The sequence below is a fragment of the Dendropsophus ebraccatus genome, chromosome 1 (assembly GCF_027789765.1).
Source record: "Dendropsophus ebraccatus isolate aDenEbr1 chromosome 1, aDenEbr1.pat, whole genome shotgun sequence".
Classification (NCBI taxonomy): domain Eukaryota; kingdom Metazoa; phylum Chordata; class Amphibia; order Anura; family Hylidae; genus Dendropsophus; species Dendropsophus ebraccatus.
Window position 1 is genome coordinate 233,018,383 of NC_091454.1, and position 22,994 is coordinate 233,041,376.

Consider the following 22,994-nt stretch of genomic DNA (forward strand, 5'->3'; position numbering starts at 1 on the left):
CCCCCTCCCCCCAGCACACTCCCCCCCCCAGCACACTCACCCCCCCCAGCACACTCCCCCCCCTCCCCCCAGCACACTCCCCCCCCCCAGCACACTCCCCCCCCCCTCCCCCCAGCACACTCCCCCCCCAGCACACTCCCCCCCCTCCCCCCAGCACACTCCCCCCCCTCCCCCCAGCACACTCCTCCCCTCCCCCGAGCACACTCCCCCCCCCAGCACACTCCCCCCCCCAGCACACTCCCCCCCCAGCACACCCCCCCCCCAGCACACCCCCCCCCCCAGCACACTCCCCCCCCCCCCACTTATCTCAGGAACACAAAGCATCTCACATGGAACTGCTAAGAAGACGAGGAGAAACCACAGAGACTGCCACAAATCCACAATAATGGGGAAACATTGCAACAAAGCCGCAGCAGTGACAAAGCAATGGAGAAACCTAAGACATTGTAACAAAGCCGCAGCAGTGACAAAGCAATGGAGAAACCTAAGACATTGTAACAAAGCCGCAGCAGTGAGAAAGCAATGGAGAAACCTAAGACATTGTAACAAAGCCGCAGCAGTGAGAAAGCAATGGAGAAACCAACGACATTGCAACTGGAGATGAGCGAACTTTTCAAAAATTCGTTGTGACCGGACTTCCGGATTTTTTTGAATTGTTCGGTTCGACCGAATTTTGGATTTTTTCGGATTTCATAGTTTAAAGCATCTATATGATACGGGGGTAGTGTATTTGGTTGAATTTAGGGCTCTACATGTCAGTAACATCATTATCTTTTCGATATCTCAAAGTAAATTTTTTTTAAGACTTCAATATTCACCATTACAGGGTCTATGGGGGAAACTCACAATTACTGGGTCTATGCAGGAAACTCACCATTACAGGGTCTATGCAGGAAACTCACCATTACAGGGTCTATGCAGGAAACTCACCATTACAGGGTCTATGGGGGAAACTCACCATTACAGGGTCTATGCAGGAAACTCACCATTACAGGGTCTATGCAGGAAACTCACCATTACAGGGTCTATGGGGGAAACTCACCATTACAGGGTCTATGGGGGAAACTCACCATTACATGGTCTATGCAGGAAACTCACCATTACAGGGTCTATGCAGGAAACTCACCATTACAGGGTCTATGGGGGAAACTCACCATTACAGGGTCTATGCGGGAAACTCACCATTACAGGGTCTATGCGGGAAACTCACCATTACAGGGTCTATGCGGGAAACTCACCATTACAGGGTCTATGCAGGAAACTCACCATTACAGGGTCTATGGGGGAAACTCACCATTACAGGGTCTATGGGGGAAACTCACCATTACATGGTCTATGCAGGAAACTCACCATTACAGGGTCTATGCGGGAAACTCACCATTACAGGGTCTATGCAGGAAACTCACCATTACAGGGTGCAGGAAACTCACCATTACAGGGTCTATGGGGGAAACTCACCATTACGGGGTCTATGCAGGAAACTCACCATTACAGGGTCTATGCAGGAAACTCACAATTACTGGGTCTATGCAGGAAACTCACCATTACAGGGTCTATGGGGGAAACTCACCATTACAGGGTCTATGCAGGAAACTCACCATTACAGGGTCTATGGGGGAAACTCACCATTACAGGGTCTATGGGGGAAACTCACCATTACATGGTCTATGCAGGAAACTCACCATTACAGGGTCTATGGGGGAAACTCACCATTACAGGGTCTATGGGGGAAACTCACCATTACATGGTCTATGCAGGAAACTCACCATTACAGGGTCTATGCGGGAAACTCACCATTACAGGGTCTATGCAGGAAACTCACCATTACAGGGTGCAGGAAACTCACCATTACAGGGTCTATGGGGGAAACTCACCATTACGGGGTCTATGCAGGAAACTCACCATTACAGGGTCTATGCGGGGAAACTCACCATTACAGGGTCTATGCGGGGAAACTCACCATTACAGGGTCTATGCAGGAAACTCACCATTACAGGGTCTATGCAGGAAACTCACCAAGCAATGGAGAAACCTAAGACATTGTAACAAAGCCGCAGCAGTGAGAAAGCAATGGAGAAACCTAAGACATTGTAACAAAGCCGCAGCAGTGAGAAAGCAATGGAGAAACCAACGACATTGCAACTGGAGATGAGCGAACTTTTCAAAAATTCGTTGTGACCGGACTTCCGGATTTTTTTGAATTGTTCGGTTCGACCGAATTTTGGATTTTTTCGGATTTCATAGTATAAAGCATCTATATGATACGAGGGTAGTGTATTTGGTTGAATTTAGGGCTCTACATGTCAGTAACATCATTATCTTTTCGATATCTCAAAGTAAATTTTTTTTAAGACTTCAATATTCACCATTACAGGGTCTATGGGGGAAATTCACCATTACAGGGTCTATGGGGGAAACTCACCATTACTGGGTCTATGCAGGAAACTCACCATTACAGGGTCTATGCAGGAAACTCACCATTACAGGGTCTATGGGGGAAACTCACCATTACAGGGTCTATGCAGGAAACTCACCATTACAGGGTGCAGGAAACTCACCATTACAGGGTCTATGGGGGAAACTCACCATTACAGGGTCTATGGGGGAAACTCACCATTACAGGGTCTATGCGGGAAACTCACCATTACAGGGTCTATGGGGGAAACTCACCATTACAGGGTCTATGCGGGAAACTCACCATTACAGGGTCTATGGGGGAAACTCACCATTACAGGGTCTATGGGGGAAACTCACCATTACAGGGTCTATGCAGGAAACTCACCATTACAGGGTCTATGCGGGAAACTCACCATTACAGGGTCTATGCGGAAAATTCACCATTACAGGGTCTATGCAGGAAACTCACCATTACAGGGTCTATGCGGGAAACTCACCATTACAGGGTCTATGGGGGAAACTCACCATTACAGGGTCTATGCGGGAAACTCACCATTACAGAGTCTATGCAGGAAACTCACCACTACGGGGTCTATGCAGGAAACTCACCATTACAGGGTCTATGCAGGAAACTCACCATTACAGGGTCTATGCAGGAAACTCACCATTACAGGGTCTATGCAGGAAACTCACCATTACAGGGTCTATGCGGGAAACTCACCATTACAGGGTCTATGGGGGAAACTCACCATTACAGGGTCTATGCAGGAAACTCACCATTACAGGGTCTATGCAGGAAACTCACCATTACAGGGTCTATGCAGGAAAAAGGTCACAAATGCAGTGAAGGAGCAGCAGTAGTCATTGGAGGCCAGTACAGGATCAGCAGTAGCCAACATGGAGGCCAGGCAGGATCAACAGTAGTCAAAATAGAGGCCAGGCAGGAGCAACAATATTCAACATGGAGGCCAGGCAGGATCAACAGTATTCAACATGGAGGCCAGTACAGGAGCAGCAGTAGTCAACATGGAGGCCAGGCAGGAGCAGCAGTAGTCAACATGGAGGCCAGGCAGGAGCAACAGTAGTCAACATAGAGGCCAGGCAGTATCAACAGTAGTTAGAGCGGAGGCCAGGCAGGATCAACAGTAGTCAAAATAGAGGCCAGGCAGGATCAACAGTAGTCAACATGGAGGCCAGGCAGGATCAACAGTAGTTGAAATGGAGGCCAGGCAGGAGCAACAGTAGTCAAAATAGAGGCCAGGCAGAAGCATCAGTAGTCAACATGGAGGCCAGGCAGGAGCAACAGTAGTCAACATGGAGGCCAGGGCAGGAGCAACAGTAGCCAACATGGAGTCCAGGGCAGGAGCAGCAGTAGTTAACATGGAGGCCAGGGCAGGAGCAGCAGTAGTTAACATGGAGTCCAGGGCAGGAGCAGCAGTAGTTAACATGGAGTCCAGGGCAGGAGCGGAAGGAGCCAACCTGGAGGCCAGGGCAGTAGCAGCAGTTGTTATGGGGTGACATGAGCAGCAGAAGCAGAATAATGAGGTCCATGGACAGGCGAGAGGTAGCAGGGCAGCAGGAATGGTGGAATGACCAGAAAGGTCTAGTTCACATATAGGCCATAATAGAAGCAGAAAAGGTCCTACATCTTGGTGACAACAGGACCAAATCCTACTCTGTGGTATCAGGATCAGGTGTCACAAAGGAGGATGATGTGGAGGAGGCGGCGCTGCTGGTGTGGCCCTGGTGGGAATGGCGTGAATGAGACCGCCGTGTTCCAAAGGCTGCCACTAACTGTGCACCCAGCTCCTCTCTATAATAATTCATTTTTTCCTCCCGTTGGGGAGGGTGAATGAACTTACACAGCTTGTTGAGATATCGTGGGTCCAGTAGTGTGGCCAGCCAGAAGTCGTCCTGTTGACAAATCCTTTGCAAGTGTGGGTCGGCCCAAAAGCATATCAACATGCACTTAGCCATTTCCATCAGGGAGTGGGAAGGAGTCCCCGAATCCGTCTCCACAGCATACTGGCAATGGGTACTGCCTCCATCCTCCTCATGCTCCTCATAGCCCTGCATATCCTCCTCTGGCCCCCCTCTGGTCTGGCAGGAAGGCTCATCTCCTTCTCCACCCGTCTCCCCTAAGAGTTCCTGTGCGTTGCGGTCCTCCTTCTCCTCAACTTCCTCTCCCTCCTCCTCCGCCAAGCCTTCCTGCAGCGACCCAGGCTGTGACAGTGGCAAGACCTCTTCCCCCTCTCCACTGAGTCGCATCAGCTCCAGTACATGAAGCATGGGTATGATGGCGCTCAGTCCTGTGTCTTGCCCACTGACCAGAAAGGTGGCCTCCTCAAAGGGCCGTAGCAAGCGGCAGGTGTCACGCATGAGCTGCCACTGGCCCGAGCTCCAGGTTACACAGGGGAGTCGCCGTGTCCGCCTGCATCAAGAGGAAATCCGTCAAGGCCGTCCTCTGCTCATAGAGCCGGTCCAGCATGTGGAGGGTGGAGGTCCACCGCGTGGCTACATCGCATATGAGACGATGGTTGGGAAGACCTCCGCTGCAGGTCGAGGAGGATGTGGTGAGAGCGACTTGAATGGCTGAAATGGTTACACAGCTTTCGAGCCATTGACAGCCCTTCCCTGGCTAAGTTGCTGGGGGTCCGTACATATACTGCCCTTGCCCGTAATTACAGCTCCAGATGTCTGTGGTTAAATGTACATGTCTGCTCACTGAATGGCTCAGAGAGTCAGCAACCTTTTCGCGAACATAGCTGTACATGGCCGGGATAGCTGTATTGCTGTAGTGTCGACTCGGCACCTTCCACCGTGGCTCCGCACACGATATCAGTTCACGGAAAGTTGCAGAGTCGACAACTTTAAACGGCAGAGCCTGGAGCACCAGCAACTTGGCCAGGTGTGCATTCAGCTTGACTGCTGCGGGATTGCTGGGGGCATATGTCTGCCTCCGGTATAGGGACTCCATGATGCCAGGCTGCCTACTGCTAGCAACACAGGGGCCACCAGCTGAAGAAGGGAGTGAAGCCACACTCCCTTCCACAGAGGAGGTCTGACTGTGTGAAAGGCCCCCCTGACAACTGCTGCTTCCTGCTGCTGATGACCGCGGCTCTGCCTGGGCCTGCTGTGACCCACCATCACCCCGTTTCTTCCAGGCGGAAAGGTGGTGGCGCTTCATATGGGCAGCCATGGCGCTGGTGCCAGGATGGCAACCCTTGCCTTTTTTATTGCGCCTATCACACAGGGGACAGATGACCACATAGGTATCCTCTGGGCACTTTTTAAAAAACTGCCACACAGGTGAGGTGTAGAATCTAGTAGCGACAGGCTGCGAGGATGGGCGGGCGCTGCCGATACTAGGACCTGCAGTGGAGGAGGGTTCCCCAGTGGTCATCTGCTTGTCCCGGCTACGCTTCCGACTTGTTAGTTGACTACTGCTGCCTGTCTGCTTCTTAGTTGTGGCGGGCCTGCTGGCGGACGGATCCTGCGGTGGATCCCATGTAACATCCGATGTAGCATCATCCTGTTCCAGCTATCATCCTCATCAGGCTCCTGCCCAGCCCTCTCTCGCCTGCTGCCTACTGCTCTCCTGCCAGGCCTAACATGGGCCTGCTCTGATATCGCCCCACACAGCTATGCCCTGCACTTGATTGTCCCCTGTCTCTTCCTCCACATGCTCATCCTCATCAAAGAGAAGTGCGCTGCTCATAGACGCCAACAGTTCCCTTGCAGGCGGCGGGTCAGAAGTTAGCGGGATGTTGCTGAGGATGTCAGATGGAGGAGGTGGGGGAATTGCTGCGTGCCCGTGCCGAGTCAGGGTCGTGTCCGAGGTACCCACAGATACCTGGCTGTCTGTCTCACTACTCATCCTTGTGGACGTCGAAGTGTGAGCCAGCCACTCCAGGACTGTGGAATTAGACGTGTGGACACGTGACAAAGGAAGCTCAGGCCTGCCCCTTGAGCCCTCTGCCTGAAACGCTTTGTGAGGTTTCCTGCTGCCGCTCTGCCAGGACTTTATATTCAAATTAGGATTGCTACACTTGGTAGATGAGAACAGTATTTTCTGTAATATATAGGACTTGTGTATATATATATATATATATATATATATATATATATATATATAGGACTTGTAATATATAGGACAACTATAGATATTGTCTATATATATATATATATATATATATATATATATATATATATCACTTTTTTTAAGCTACAATGCTATACACCTGCACCAGGTATTTTAGTCTCTCAGGATAAGACGGATGTGATATACACACTTTCAATCAGAAGGGTCCAAGTATAGAAATTGGGTATATAGCACTTTTTTTTAAGATACAATGCTATACACCTGAACCAGGTATTTTTGTCTCTCAGGATAAGAGGGATGTGATATACACACTATCAGAAGTATAGAACTTGTATATCTCTACTGCACGTTTTGGTTCCGTGCACCCTTTGCTGTCCTATGCCTAATCTATCTATCTTTCGCCCTCTTTATATTTCTTTCTCAATCACTAGATGTTTCTCCTCTCCGCTTTCCTAATCTTTCCTTTCCCACAATATCTTCTCAGTAGTCTGTAGTACACAACAGCAGCAGCTTGCTTCCTCTCTCTCTCCCTCTCTCTTCACACTGCGTGTTGCGGTCATGTGACCGCTCCTTTTAAAGCAATACCGACGTCATACCGGGGGTGGGCTAGTACAAGATCCCTGCTGATTGGATGTGTTCCGGGCATCATGGGAAAGCGCTTTTCCCGCCCGGAACACTTCCTGCTTTCTAGAATGCCCGCTGCCATTTTAGAAAGCAAGAAAGAAAAAAAATCGGAGCTGATTTCCAAAAATCCAAATCCGATCGGACTCGGATTTTTGGGAAAATCCGAACCGGATCCCATACCGGGCGAACCGGATCGCTCATATCTAATATACATCTAAGCACCTGCAGTATACTCCACTATGGTGATATGTATATATAACTGCCTGCAGTATACTCCACTATGGTGATATATACATCTAAGCACCTGCAGTATACTCCACTATGGTGATATGTATATATAACTGCCTGCAGTATACTCCACTATGGTGATATATACATCTAAGCACCTGCAGTATACTCCACTATGGTGATATATATATAACTGCCTGCAGTATACTCCACTATGGTGATATATACATCTAAGTGCCAGCAGTATACTCCACTATGGTGATATATACATGTAAGTGCCTGCAGTATACTCCACTATGGTGATATATATATATATATATAACTGCCTGCAGTATACTCCACTATGGTGATATATACATCTAACTGCCTGCAGTATACTCCACTATGGTGATATATACATCTAACTGCCTGCAGTATACTCCACTATGGTGATATATACATCTAAGCACCTGCAGTATACTCCACTATGGTGATATATACATCTAACTGCCTGCAGTATACTCCACTATGGTGATATATACATCTAAGTGCCGGCCGTATACTCCACTATGGTGATATATATACATCTAATTGCCTGCAGTATACTCCACTATGGTGATATATACATCTAAGTGCCTGCAGTGGAGTATACTGCAGGCAATTAGATGTATATATATCACCATAGTGGAGTATACTGCAGGCAAATAGATGTATATATATCACAATAGTGGAGTATACTGCAGGCACTTAGATGTATATATCACCATAGTGGAGTATACTGCAGGCAATTAGATGTATATATATCACCATAGTGGAGTATACTGCAGGCAATTAGATGTATATATATCACCATAGTGGAGTATACTGCAGGCAATTAGATGTATATATATCACAATAGTGGAGTATACTGCAGGCAGTTATATATAACTGCCTGCAGTATACTCCACTATGGTGACATATCAGTAACACCCGCCGCTGATAACCGGACGATTTCATGAGGTCCCCATGATGGCGGCATTACAGGGGCCGTTATACAACGTCCTGACCTGTGACTACCTCCGGGGCCCCCCATAAGTAAATGTCTCCCTCTCCTGGCGGCCATATTGCTGCCGATACCGTCCTGACATTTTGTCTCTTTGTTTTCTACAAGGAATCTTATTGGCCAAGAAATTTTTTCATCAGTCGAGAGTTTTAATGTTCAACCGCAAAGAGACGTCATAAAAGGTGTGTGTGTATATATATATGTCCGCAATGTGGAGACTCTGAACCCTCCGAGCTGTATACCAATAGAGAAGCCTCGCAGAGCCCAGCCCCCATGGCTCCTAACCCTCTGAGCTGCATACCAGTAGTAAAGCCTCACAGAGCCACGCCCCATGGCTCCTAACCCTCCAAGCTGTATACCAGTAGAGAAGCCCCGCCCCCATGACTCCAAATTCTCCGAGCTGTATACCAGTTGAGAAGCCTCACAGAGCCCCACCCTCATGACTCCTAAGCCTCCAAGCTGTATACCAGTAGTGAAGTCTCACAGAGCCCCGCCCTCATGACTCCTAACCCTCCAAACTGTATACCAGTAGAGAAGCCTCACAGAGCCCCGCCCCATGACTCCTAACCCTCCAAACTGTATACCTCTAGACAAGCCTTATAAAGCCCCACCCCCATGACTCCTAACCCTCTGAGCTGTATACCAATAGAGAAGCTTCACACAGCCCCGCCCCATGATTCCTTACCCTCCGAGCTGTTTACCAGTAGAGAAGCCTCACACAGCCCCTCCCCCATGACTCCTAACCCTCCGAGCTGTATGCCAGTAGAGAAGCCTCACACAGCCCTGCCCCCATGATTCCTTACCCTCCGAGCTGTTTACCAGTAGAGAAGCCTCACACAGCCCCTCCCCCATGACTCCTAACCCTCCGAGCTGTATGCCAGTAGAGAAACTCCCTCCCCCCATGACTCCTAACCCTCTGAGCTATATACAAGTGTGGTATCCCACCATGGCTGTTTCTTTTTTTTCACCCCTCACAAAAGTCTGTACTTCAAAGTGAAAGTGGTTATGAAGTAGTACCTAAGTTCTGCCACTAGATGTCACTAGTATGTATATTGTGTACCTTAGTATTGCACAGCTGTGGGTAACTAAAGGGCTATTGTTTTAGGACCTGTGCACCAATGGGAGCTCTTTCTCTTTTCTGCCTATCTTTACCCTTCTCTTTCTCTTGCACTCTCTTCTCACCCACTCACAGCACACGTTACAAATGCTGTAGGAGGAAGTCACATGGGGAGAGGAAGTGCAGCCATACCTTAGTGAGTCTTACTCTGGCTTTGGTAGAGGAAGGATGCAAACCAGAATGGTCCCTGCAGTAGCCAAGTAGGGCCTTGGCTTATGCCAGGTCCCCTGTAGAGAGTCTTGGTGTCAGGACTGGGAGGCAGGGACAAGACACGACAGAGAGCCCTGATGCTGAGCCCACCCACTGTCCCTATCTACTTGCCTCAAATGGCCCTAGGTACCCGTGGACAACCACGAAGGCGTCCCTCCTCTGGTATAGGTGTAACACAGAACAAGACAGACAAACAAACACAAAGGGAGAGTCAAACAAGCCAAAGCCCAAACCAAATGGGCAACGTGGTACAAAATGAGTAAATAATCGGATAGTCAGAGGTCAGGTGGGAGGTCAGATAAGAGGTAAATCGAGCAGAGGGAACGGGGATCGCAGGAATAGACGGGGGGAGCTGGGATCAGGGTATGAACCTTAATAGCCAGCGATGAGAGACTGCCTCAGCTTTCTTTTATGAGGATCAAGAGCCCGGCCCGATCCCGATTGCACAGACGCACATGAGACACCTTAGCACTCTTTCCTTGACAGCAGCACTTCCACACACTATGCAGTGCTGAATGCACACGGAGGGTATGTGCACACTGCGGAAAAGTGATGGAAAATCCGTCTCGTAATCCGACGCCCACTGACTGCTGCACGTGTGCGCCTCCGCCCGTGTCATAGACTCCATTCTATGCATGGATCAAGTTCATTCTTTGGACGGAGGAAGGAATCCACCCGTGCATAGAATGGAGTCTATGACACGGACGGAGATGCGGTCTGCGAGCGGGCACGAGCAGCTGATTACGCAACAGAGTTTCCGTCACTTTTCATCAGTGTGCATATACCCTTAGAGAGGACAAGTCAGGGATCACCCCAACCCACGCCGAGAACCAGTATAAAAGTGCAGGATGGTATCCTAAAGAAAGAAACTGATCCGGATAGAGCAAAGTTGCTAGAAGCCTGCGTACTCTCACAACATGGGTGTCATCAGAGAACTCTGACCACTCTGCTCATGCCAGGTAACAAGGTCTGGGGCTTGTGTCACCCTCTAGGACGGGTCGCCTCTCTCCCTGTCTCCTCTCTCCCCTGGACTTTGTGTATTCTGGCCTATATGGCACCGCTCTGTGTTGCTGGTGATGGATTTGGCTCCTGGTTTCCTGCCATCTCCTCTCCATCTCTCCTATCCCCCCTCTCTCTCTCCTCTCTCCCTTGCACTGTGTGTATTCTGGCCTATATGGCACCGCTCTTTGTTGCTATTGATGGATTTGGCTCCTGGTTTCCTGCCATCTCCTCTCCATCTCTCCTATCCCCCCCCCCTCTCTCTCTCTCCTCTCTACCTGTCTCCTCTCTCCCTTGCACTGTGTGTATTTTAGCCTATATGGCACCGCTCTGTGTTGCTGGTGATGGATTTGGCTCCTGGTTTCCTGCCATCTCCTCTACATCTCTCCTATCCCCCCCCCCCCTCTCTCTTTCTCTCTCTCTCTCTCTCTTTATCTCTCCCCTCTCCCTGTCTCCTCTCCCCCTTGCACTGTGTGTATTCTGCCCTATATGGCACCGCTTTGTGTTGCTGGTGATGGATTTGGCTCCTGGTTTCCTGCCATCTCCTCTCCATCTCTCCTATCCCCCCTCTCTCTCTCTCTCTCCTCTCCCCCTTGCACTGTGTGTATTCTGGCCTATATGGCACCGCTCTTTGTTGCTGGTGATGGATTTGGCTCCTGGTTTCCTGCCATCTCCTCTTCATCTCTCCTATCCCCCCCCCCTCTCTGTCTCTCTCCCCCTTGCACTGTGTGTATTCTGGCCTATATGGCACCGCTCTGTGTTGCTGGTGATGGATTTGGCTCCTGGTTCCTGCCATCTCCTCTCCATCTCTCCTCTCTCTCTCCCTCTCCATCTCTCCATCTCTCCTCTCGCTCTCGCTCTCCCTATCTCCTCTCTCCCTTGCACTGTGTGTATTTTAGCCTATATGGCACCGCTCTGTGTTGCTGGTGATGGATTTGGCTCCTGGTTTCCTGCCATCTCTCCATCTCTCCTATCCCCCCCCTCTCTCTCTCTCTCTCTCTCTCTCTCTCTCTCTCCTCTCTCCCTGTCTCCTCTCCCCCTTGCACTGTGTGTATTCTGGCCTATATGGCACCGCTCTTTGTTGCTACTGATGGATTTGGCTCCTGGTTTCCAGCCGTCTCCTCTCATCCTGATTCTCTCTCTGTCAGCCAGGAGACCCTGCACTCCAGGGCTGGAGACCCCGCACCCCTCAGGCTTCTATCACCAGGACGCTTGGACCTCCCTCATCTGTTCCAATAAACATTTCAATGAGAGCAAAACAGTGGCAGAATGTCTGTCCGGAAAGATGGTGTACATGTACGGGGACTCCACGCTGCGCGGCTGGTGGGAGCATCTGCTGAGGAACGTACCAAGTAAGGAGAACAAGAATGGTATAGTCCACAGGACACTGATTCACACAGCTGCTGGATGTGACTATTACTACTAGGGGACACTATTACTGTGATGACACTACTAGGGGGCACTATTACTGTGATGACACTACTAGGGGGCACTATTACTGTGATGACACTACTAGGGGACACTATTACTGTGATGACACTACTAGGGGACACTATTACTGTGATACTACTAGGGGACACTATTACTGTGATGACACTACTAGGGGGCACTATTACTGTGATGACACTACTAGGGGACACTATTACTGTGATGACACTACTAGGGGGCACTATTACTGTGATGACACTACTAGGGGACACTATTACTGTGATGACACTACTAGGGGGCACTATTACTGTGATGACACTACTAGGGGGCACTATTACTGTGATGACACTACTAGGGGGCACTATTACTGTGATGACACTACTAGGGGACACTATTACTGTGATGTCACTACAAGGGGACACTATTACTATGATACTACTAGGGGGCACTATTAATGTGATGACACTACTAGGGGACACTATTACTGTGATGTCACTACAAGGGGACACTATTACTATGATACTACTAGGGGCACTATTACTGTGATGACACTACTAGGGGGCACTATTACTGTGATGATACTACTAGGGGACACTATTACTGTGATGACACTACTAGGGGGCACTATTACTATGATGACACTACTAGGGGACACTATTACTGTGATGACACTACTAGGGGGCACTATTACTGTGATGACACTACTAGGGGGCACTATTACTGTGATGACACTACTAGGGGGCACTATTACTGTGATGACACTACTAGGGGACACTATTACTGTGATGTCACTACAAGGGGACACTATTACTATGATACTACTAGGGGGCACTATTAATGTGATGACACTACTAGGGGACACTATTACTGTGATGTCACTACAAGGGGACACTATTACTATGATACTACTAGGGGCACTATTACTGTGATGACACTACTAGGGGGCACTATTACTGTGATGATACTACTAGGGGACACTATTACTGTGATGACACTACTAGGGGGCACTATTACTATGATGACACTACTAGGGGACACTATTACTGTGATGATACCACTAGGGGACACTATTACTGTGATGACACTACTAGGGGACACTATTACTATGATACTACTAGGGGACACTATTACTGTGATGTCACTACAAGGGGACACTATTACTATGATACTACTAGGGGCACTATTACTGTGATGACACTACTAGGGGGCACTATTACTGTGATGATACTACTAGGGGACACTATTACTGTGATGACACTACTAGGGGGCACTATTACTATGATGACACTACTAGGGGACACTATTACTGTGATGACACTACTAGGGGGCACTATTACTGTGATGACACTACTAGGGGGCACTATTACTGTGATGACACTACTAGGGGGCACTATTACTGTGATGACACTACTAGGGGACACTATTACTGTGATGTCACTACAAGGGGACACTATTACTATGATACTACTAGGGGGCACTATTAATGTGATGACACTACTAGGGGACACTATTACTGTGATGTCACTACAAGGGGACACTATTACTATGATACTACTAGGGGCACTATTACTGTGATGACACTACTAGGGGGCACTATTACTGTGATGATACTACTAGGGGACACTATTACTGTGATGACACTACTAGGGGGCACTATTACTATGATGACACTACTAGGGGACACTATTACTGTGATGATACCACTAGGGGACACTATTACTGTGATGACACTACTAGGGGACACTATTACTATGATACTACTAGGGGACACTATTACTGTGATGTCACTACAAGGGGGCACTATTACTGTGATGTCACTACTAGGGGACGCTATTACTGTGATGACACTACTAGGGGGCACTATTACTGTGATGACACTACTAGGGGGCACTATTACTGTGATGTCACTACAAGGGGACACTATTACTATGATACTACTAAGGGGCACTATTACTGTGATGACACTACTAGGGGGCACTATTACTGTGATGATACTACTCGGGGACACTATTACTGTGATGACACTACTAGGGGACGCTATTACTGTGATGTCACTACTAGGGGACGCTATTACTGTGATGACACTACTAGGGGACACTATTACTGTGATGACACTACTAGGGGACACTATTACTGTGATGACACTACTAGGGGACACTATTACTGTGATGACACTACTAGGGGACGCTATTACTGTGATGTCACTACTAGGGGACTCTATTACTGTGATGACACTACTAGGGGACACTATTACTATGATACTACTAGGGGGCACTATTACTGTGATGACACTACTAGGGGGCACTATTACTGTGATGATACTACTCGGGGACACTATTACTGTGATGACACTACTAGGGGACGCTATTACTGTGATGTCACTACTAGGGGACACTATTACTGTGATACTACTAGGGGCACTATTACTGTGATGACACTACTAGGGGGCACTATTACTGTGATGATACTACTAGGGGACACTATTACTGTGATGACACTACTAGGGGGCACTATTACTATGATACTACTAGGGGGCACTATTACTGTGATGACACTACTAGGGGACACTATTACTGTGATGTCACTACAAGGGGGCACTATTACTGTGATGTCACTACTAGGGGACGCTATTACTGTGATGACACTACTAGGGGGCGCTATTACTGTGATGACACTACTAGGGGGCACTATTACTGTGATGACACTACTAGGGGGCACTATTACTGTGATGTCACTACAAGGGGACACTATTACTATGATACTACTAGGGGGCACTATTACTGTGATGACACTACTAGGGGGCACTATTACTGTGATGACACTACTAGGGGACACTATTACTGTGATGACACTACTAGGGGACACTATTACTGTGATGACACTACTAGGGGGCACTATTACTGTGATGACACTACTAGGGGACACTATTACTGTGATGACACTACTAGGGGACGCTATTACTGTGATGTCACTACTAGGGGACTCTATTACTGTGATGACACTACTAGGGGACACTATTACTGTGAAGACACTACTAGGGGGCACTATTACTGTGATGACACTACTAGGGGACACTATTACTGTGATGTCACTACAAGGGGACACTATTACTATGATACTACTAGGGGGCACTATTACTGTGATGACACTACTAGGGGGCACTATTACTGTGATGATACTACTCGGGGACACTATTACTGTGATGACACTACTAGGGGACGCTATTACTGTGATGTCACTACTAGGGGACACTATTACTGTGATACTACTAGGGGCACTATTACTGTGATGACACTACTAGGGGGCACTATTACTGTGATGATACTACTAGGGGACACTATTACTGTGATGACACTACTAGGGGGCACTATTACTATGACACTACTAGGGGGCACTATTACTGTGATGACACTACTAGGGGGCACTATTACTGTGATGACACTACTAGGGGACACTATTACTGTGATGTCACTACAAGGGGACACTATTACTATGATACTACTAGGGGGCACTATTACTGTGATGACACTACTAGGGGGCACTATTACTGTGATGATACTACTCGGGGACACTATTACTGTGATGTCACTACTAGGGGACGCTATTACTGTGATGACACTACTAGGGGACACTATTACTGTGATGACACTACTCGGGGACACTATTACTGTGATGACACTACTAGGGGACGCTATTACTGTGATGTCACTACTAGGGGACACTATTACTGTGATGTCACTACAAGGGGACACTATTACTATGATACCACTAGGGGGCACTATTACTGTGATGTCACTACTAGGGGACGCTATTACTGTGATGACACTACTCGGGGACACTATTACTGTGATGACACTACTAGGGGACGCTATTACTGTGATGTCACTACTAGGGGGCACTATTACTGTGATGACACTACTAGGGGACACTATTACTGTGATGACACTACTAGGGGACGCTATTACTGTGATGTCACTACTAGGGGGCACTATTACTGTGATGACACTACTAGGGGACACTATTACTGTGATGACACTACTAGGGGACACTATTACTGTGATGACACTACTAGGGGACACTATTACTGTGATGACACTACTAGGGGGCACTATACACCAGCCCCCCCGCACCCCCCTCCGATCATCCACCCAGTAACAGTATGGGGGTATATATATAAACTGTATAATGACTATATATATATAATTAAATCTGGAATAACTAAAGCCACTTCACTGGCCCTAAAATGTAACTTTTATTAATACGAGATAAAAGACGATATGAAAAATAGATAGCAAAATGCAAAGATGTGGCAGCTGTGTGCGGACATTGCTGCGTGGCTGTTCTCACCTTATCTGATGATGTGGCAGCTGTGTGCGGACATTGCTGCGTGGCTGTTCTCACCTTATCTGATGATGTGGCAGCTGTGTGCGGACATTGCTGCGTGGGTGTTCTCACCTTATCTGATGATGTGGCAGCTGTGTGCGGACATTGCTGCGTGGGTGTTCTCACCTTATCTGATGATGTGGCAGCTGTGTGCGGACATTGCTGCGTGGCTGTTCTCACCTTATCTGATGATGTGGCAGCTGTGTGCGGACATTGCTACCTGGGTGTTCTCAGCTTATCTGATGATGTGGCAGCTGTGTGCGGACATTGCTGCGTGGCTGTTCTCACCTTATCTGATGATGTGGCAGCTGTGTGCGGACATTGCTGCGTGGCTGTTCTCACCTTATCTGATGATGTGACAGCTGTGTGCGGACATTGCTGCGTGGCTGTTCTCACCTTATCTGATGATGTGGCAGCTGTGTGCGGACATTGCTACCTGGGTGTTCTCACCTTATCTGATGATGTGGCAGCTGTGTGCGGACATTGCTGCGTGGCTGTTCTCACCTTATCTGATGATGTGGCAGCTGTGTGCAGACATTGCTACCTGGGTGTTCTCACCTTATCTGATGATGTGGCAGCTGTGTGCGGACATTGCTACCTGGGTGTTCTCACCTTATCTGATGATGTGGCAGCTGTGTGCAGACATTGCTACCTGGGTGTTCTCACTTTATCTGATGATGTGGTAGGTGTGTGCGGACATTGCTACCTGGGTGTTCTCACCTTATCTGATGATGTGGCAGCTGTGTGCGGACATTGCTACCTGGGTGTTCTCACCTTATCTGATGATGTGGCAGCTGTGTGCGGACATTGCTGCGTGGCTGTTCTCACCTTATCTGATGATGTGACAACTGTGGGCGGACATTGCTGCGTGGGTGTTCTCACCTTATCTGATGATGTGACAGCTGTGGGCGGACATTGTTGCGTGGCTGTTCTCACCTTATCTGATGATGTGGCAGGTGTGTGCGGACATTGCTGCGTGGCTGTTCTCACCTTATCTGATGATGTGGCAGCTGTGTGCGGACATTGCTGCGTCGCTGTTCTCACCTTATCTGATGATGTGGCAGCTGTGTGCGGACATTGCAACCTGGGTGTTCTCACCTTATCTGATGATGTGGCAGCTGTGTGCAGACATTGCTGCGTGGCTGTTCTCACTTTATCTGATGATGTGGTAGGTGTGTGCGGACATTGCTGCATGGCTGTTCTCACCTTATCTGATGATGTGGCAGCTGTGTGCGGACATTGCTGCGTGGCTGTTCTCACCTTATCTGATGATGTGGCAGCTGTGTGCGGACATTGCTGCGTGGCTGTTCTCACCTTATCTGATGATGTGGCAGCTGTGTGCGGACATTGCTGCGTGGCTGTTCTCACCTTATCTGATGATGTGGCAGCTGTGTGTGGACATTGCTGCGTGGCTGTTCTCACCTTATCTGATGATGTGGCAGCTGTGTGCAGACATTGCTACCTGGGTGTTCTCACCTTATCTGATGATGTGGCAGCTGTGTGCAGACATTGCTGCGTGGCTGTTCTCACCTTATCTGATGATGTGGCAGCTGTGTGCAGACATTGCTACCTGGGTGTTCTCACCTTATCTGATGATGTGGCAGCTGTGTGCAGACATTGCTGCGTGGCTGTTCTCACTTTATCTGATGATGTGGTAGGTGTGTGCGGACATTGCTGCGTGGCTGTTCTCACCTTATCTGATGATGTGGCAGCTGTGTGCGGACATTGCTGCGTGGCTGTTCTCACCTTATCTGATGATGTGGCAGCTGTGTGCGGACATTGCTACCTGGGTGTTCTCAGCTTATCTGATGATGTGGCAGCTGTGTGCGGACATTGCTGCGTGGCTGTTCTCACCTTATCTGATGATGTGGCAGCTGTGTGCGGACATTGCTGCGTGGCTGTTCTCACCTTATCTGATGATGTGACAGCTGTGTGCGGACATTGCTGCGTGGCTGTTCTCACCTTATCTGATGATGTGGCAGCTGTGTGCGGACATTGCTACCTGGGTGTTCTCACCTTATCTGATGATGTGGCAGCTGTGTGCGGACATTGCTGCGTGGCTGTTCTCACCTTATCTGATGATGTGACAGCTGTGTGTGCGAACATTGCTGCGTGGCTGTTCTCACCTTATCTGATGATGTGGCAGCTGTGTGTGGACATTGCTACCTGGGTGTTCTCACCTTATCTGATGATGTGGCAGCTGTGTGCGGACATTGCTGCGTGGCTGTTCTCACCTTATCTGATGATGTGGCAGCTGTGTGCGGACATTGCTACCTGGGTGTTCTCACCTTATCTGATGATGTGGCAGCTGTGTGCGGACATTGCTGCGTGGCTGTTCTCACCTTATCTGATGATGTGGCAGCTGTGTGCAGACATTGCTACCTGGGTGTTCTCACCTTATCTGATGATGTGGCAGCTGTGTGCGGACATTGCTACCTGGGTGTTCTCACCTTATCTGATGATGTGGCAGCTGTGTGCGGACATTGCTACCTGGGTGTTCTCACCTTATCTGATGATGTGGCAGCTGTGTGCAGACATTGCTACCTGGGTGTTCTCACTTTATCTGATGATGTGGTAGGTGTGTGCGGACATTGCTACCTGGGTGTTCTCACCTTATCTGATGATGTGGCAGCTGTGTGCGGACATTGCTGCGTGGCTGTTCTCACCTTATCTGATGATGTGGCAGCTGTGTGCAGACATTGCTACCTGGGTGTTCTCACCTTATCTGATGATGTGGCAGCTGTGTGCGGACATTGCTACCTGGGTGTTCTCACCTTATCTGATGATGTGGCAGCTGTGTGCAGACATTGCTACCTGGGTGTTCTCACTTTATCTGATGATGTGGTAGGTGTGTGCGGACATTGCTACCTGGGTGTTCTCACCTTATCTGATGATGTGGCAGCTGTGTGCGGACATTGCTGCGTGGCTGTTCTCACCTTATCTGATGATGTGACAACTGTGGGCGGACATTGTTGCATGGGTGTTCTCACCTTATCTGATGATGTGGCAGGTGTGTGCGGACATTGCTGCGTGGCTGTTCTCACCTTATCTGATGATGTGGCAGCTGTGTGCGGACATTGCTGCGTCGCTGTTCTCACCTTATCTGATGATGTGGCAGCTGTGTGCGGACATTGCTACCTGGGTGTTCTCACCTTATCTGATGATGTGGCAGCTGTGTGCGGACATTGCTGCGTGGCTGTTCTCACCTTATCTGATGATGTGGCAGCTGTGTGCGGACATTGCTACCTGGGTGTTCTCACCTTATCTGATGATGTGGCAGCTGTGTGCGGACATTGCTGCGTGGCTGTTCTCACCTTATCTGATGATGTGGCAGCTGTGTGCGGACATTGCTGCGTGGCTGTTCTCACCTTATCTGATGATGTGGCAGCTGTGTGCGGACATTGCTGCGTGGCTGTTCTCACCTTATCTGATGATGTGGCAGCTGTGTGCGGACATTGCTGCGTCGCTGTTCTCACCTTATCTGATGATGTGGCAGCTGTGTGCGGACATTGCTACCTGGGTGTTCTCACCTTATCTGATGATGTGGCAGCTGTGTGCGGACATTGCTGCGTGGCTGTTCTCACATCTGATGATGTGGCAGCTGTGTGCGGACATTGCTACCTGGGTGTTCTCACCTTATCTGATGATGTGGCAGCTGTGTGCGGACATTGCTACCTGGGTGTTCTCACCTTATCTGATGATGTGGCAGCTGTGTGCGGACATTGCTGCGTGGCTGTTCTCACCTTTTCTGATGATGTGGCAGCTGTGTGCGGACATTGCTACCTGGGTGTTCTCACCTTATCTGATGATGTGGCAGCTGTGTGCGGACATTGCTGCGTGGCTGTTCTCACCTTATCTGATGATGTGGCAGCTGTGTGCGGACATTGCTACCTGGGTGTTCTCACCTTATCTGATGATGTGGCAGCTGTGTGCGGACATTGCTGCGTGGCTGTTCTCACCTTATCTGATGATGTGGCAGCTGTGTGCGGACATTGCTACCTGGGTGTTCTCACCTTATCTGATGATGTGGCAGCTGTGTGCGGACATTGCTGCGTGGCTGTTCTCACCTTATCTGATGATGTGGCAGCTGTGTGCGGACATTGCTGCGTCGCTGTTCTCACCTTATCTGATGATGTGGCAGCTGTGTGCGGACATTGCTGCGTGGCTGTTCTCACCTTATCTGATGATGTGGCAGCTGTGTGCGGACATTGCTACCTGGGTGTTCTCACCTTATCTGATGATGTGGCAGCTGTGTGCGGACATTGCTGCGTGGCTGTTCTCACCTTATCTGATGATGTGGCAGCTGTGTGCGGACATTGCTGCGTGGCTGTTCTCACCTTATCTGATGATGTGGCAGCTGTGTGCGGACATTGCTGCGTGGCTGTTCTCACCTTATCTGATGATGTGGCAGCTGTGTGCGGACATTGCTGCGTCGCTGTTCTCACCTTATCTGATGATGTGGCAGCTGTGTGCGGACATTGCTACCTGGGTGTTCTCACCTTATCTGATGATGTGGCAGCTGTGTGCGGACATTGCTGCGTGGCTGTTCTCACCTTATCTGATGATGTGGCAGCTGTGTGCGGACATTGCTGCGTGGCTGTTCTCACCTTATCTGATGATGTGGCAGATCTTCCATGCTATCCCAGAACATTGGGACATAGAGGTATCACTGCACTGCTAGTTGCTCCACTTGTGTATATTTAGCAGACCCTAGAAGGTGGTGCTGCGGCTCTTCTATCTGTCCACCATTTTTTGGTTTGTGGGTGGTTGATGCCATTTGTTTTATTCTTGACACCATTATATCCCTGATGATCCGGTATTTATTGCACAGGTGAAACGCCTTGGATTTAACTTTTTGTTATTGGTTGTCACTTGTTGTGTAGATTTACGTTATATATGTGTGTATGTCATTTGTCTTGCACCTAGAGGTAGAGCAGGGAATGACACGTGGTTGGGGCCACCCTGTTAAGGAGGTGGGGTACCCCAAAAGGCAGGGAGAGTACTGTACTGTTAGGAGTGGACAGAGTGCACCTTTGTACCTACCCTGAGGATACCCCCTGCATCATCCCGCCTCATAGATTATCCCACCCTCAGGGCCACAGCTCTCACATCTTTATCTGGTTATAATAATAGTTACGTTTTAGGGCCAGTGAAGCGGCTTTAGTTGTCCCAGTCTTGGTTATTTAGGTTGTTTTGTATCAGGGCACAGGCCGGCACAATCCGAGAGTGCATCAAGTAGGTTCATAGTGGAATTATATATATACTGTATAATGACTATATATATATATACACTGTATAATGACTATATATATATATACACTGTATAATGACTATATATATATATATACACACACTGTATCAGGGCACAGGCCGGCACAATCCGAGAGTGCATCAAGTAGCTTCATAGTGGAATTATATATATACTGTATAATGACTATATATATATATACACTGTATAATGACTATATATATATATATACACACACTGTATAATGACTATATATATACACACTGTATAATGATTATATATATATATACACACTGTATAATGACTATATATATATACACACTGTATAATGACTATATATATATATATACACTGTATAATGACTATATATATATATATACACACACTGTATAATGACTATATATATACACACTGTATAATGACTATATATATATACACACTGTATAATGACTATATGTATATACACACTGTATAATGACTATATATATATACACACTGTGTAATGACTATATATATATATATATATATATACACACTGTATCAGGGCACAGGCCGGCACAATCCGAGAGTGCATCAAGTAGGTTCATAGTGGAATTATATATATACTGTATAATGACTATATATATACACACTGTATAATGACTATATATATATACACTGTATAATGACTATATGTATATATACACACACTGTATAATGACTATATATATATATATACTGTATAATGACTATATATATATATACACACACTGTATAATGACTATATATATATATATACTCTGTATAATGACTATATATATATATACACACTGTATAATGACTATATATATATACACTGTATAATGACTATATATATATACACTGTATAATGACTATATGTATATACACACACTGTATAATGACTATATATATATATATATACACTGTATAATGACTATATATATATATACACACACTGTATAATGACTATATATATATACACTGTATAATGACTATATGTATATACACACACTGTATAATGACTATATATATATATATATACACTGTATAATGACTATATGTATATATACACACACTGTATAATGACTTTGTGTATATATATATATATAGTTTCTAGGCTATTTTGGCAACAGGGCGAATCCTGATAACAGCGCCCCCCCCCCCCCCCCCCCCCCTTCCTAGACCTTACTCAGTTCAGCGCAGGGAAAGGATCGGGGGCATTTATGAAGATTCGGGT

The 22,994-nt window shown here is 47.9% G+C and overlaps 1 protein-coding gene across 1 annotated transcript in view; it reads left to right on the top strand.

Annotated features, from left to right (window-relative positions):
• Nucleotides 1-22,994, top strand: part of LOC138772486 (NXPE family member 3-like) — a 72,129-nt gene that overhangs the window by 44,340 nt on the left and 4,795 nt on the right. Inside the window, exons 5-6 of the mRNA XM_069952951.1 lie at nucleotides 8,481-8,554; nucleotides 11,847-12,050. Of these exons, the coding sequence (XP_069809052.1) occupies nucleotides 8,481-8,554; nucleotides 11,847-12,050 (278 nt within the window). The remainder of the gene's footprint in view (nucleotides 1-8,480; nucleotides 8,555-11,846; nucleotides 12,051-22,994) is intronic.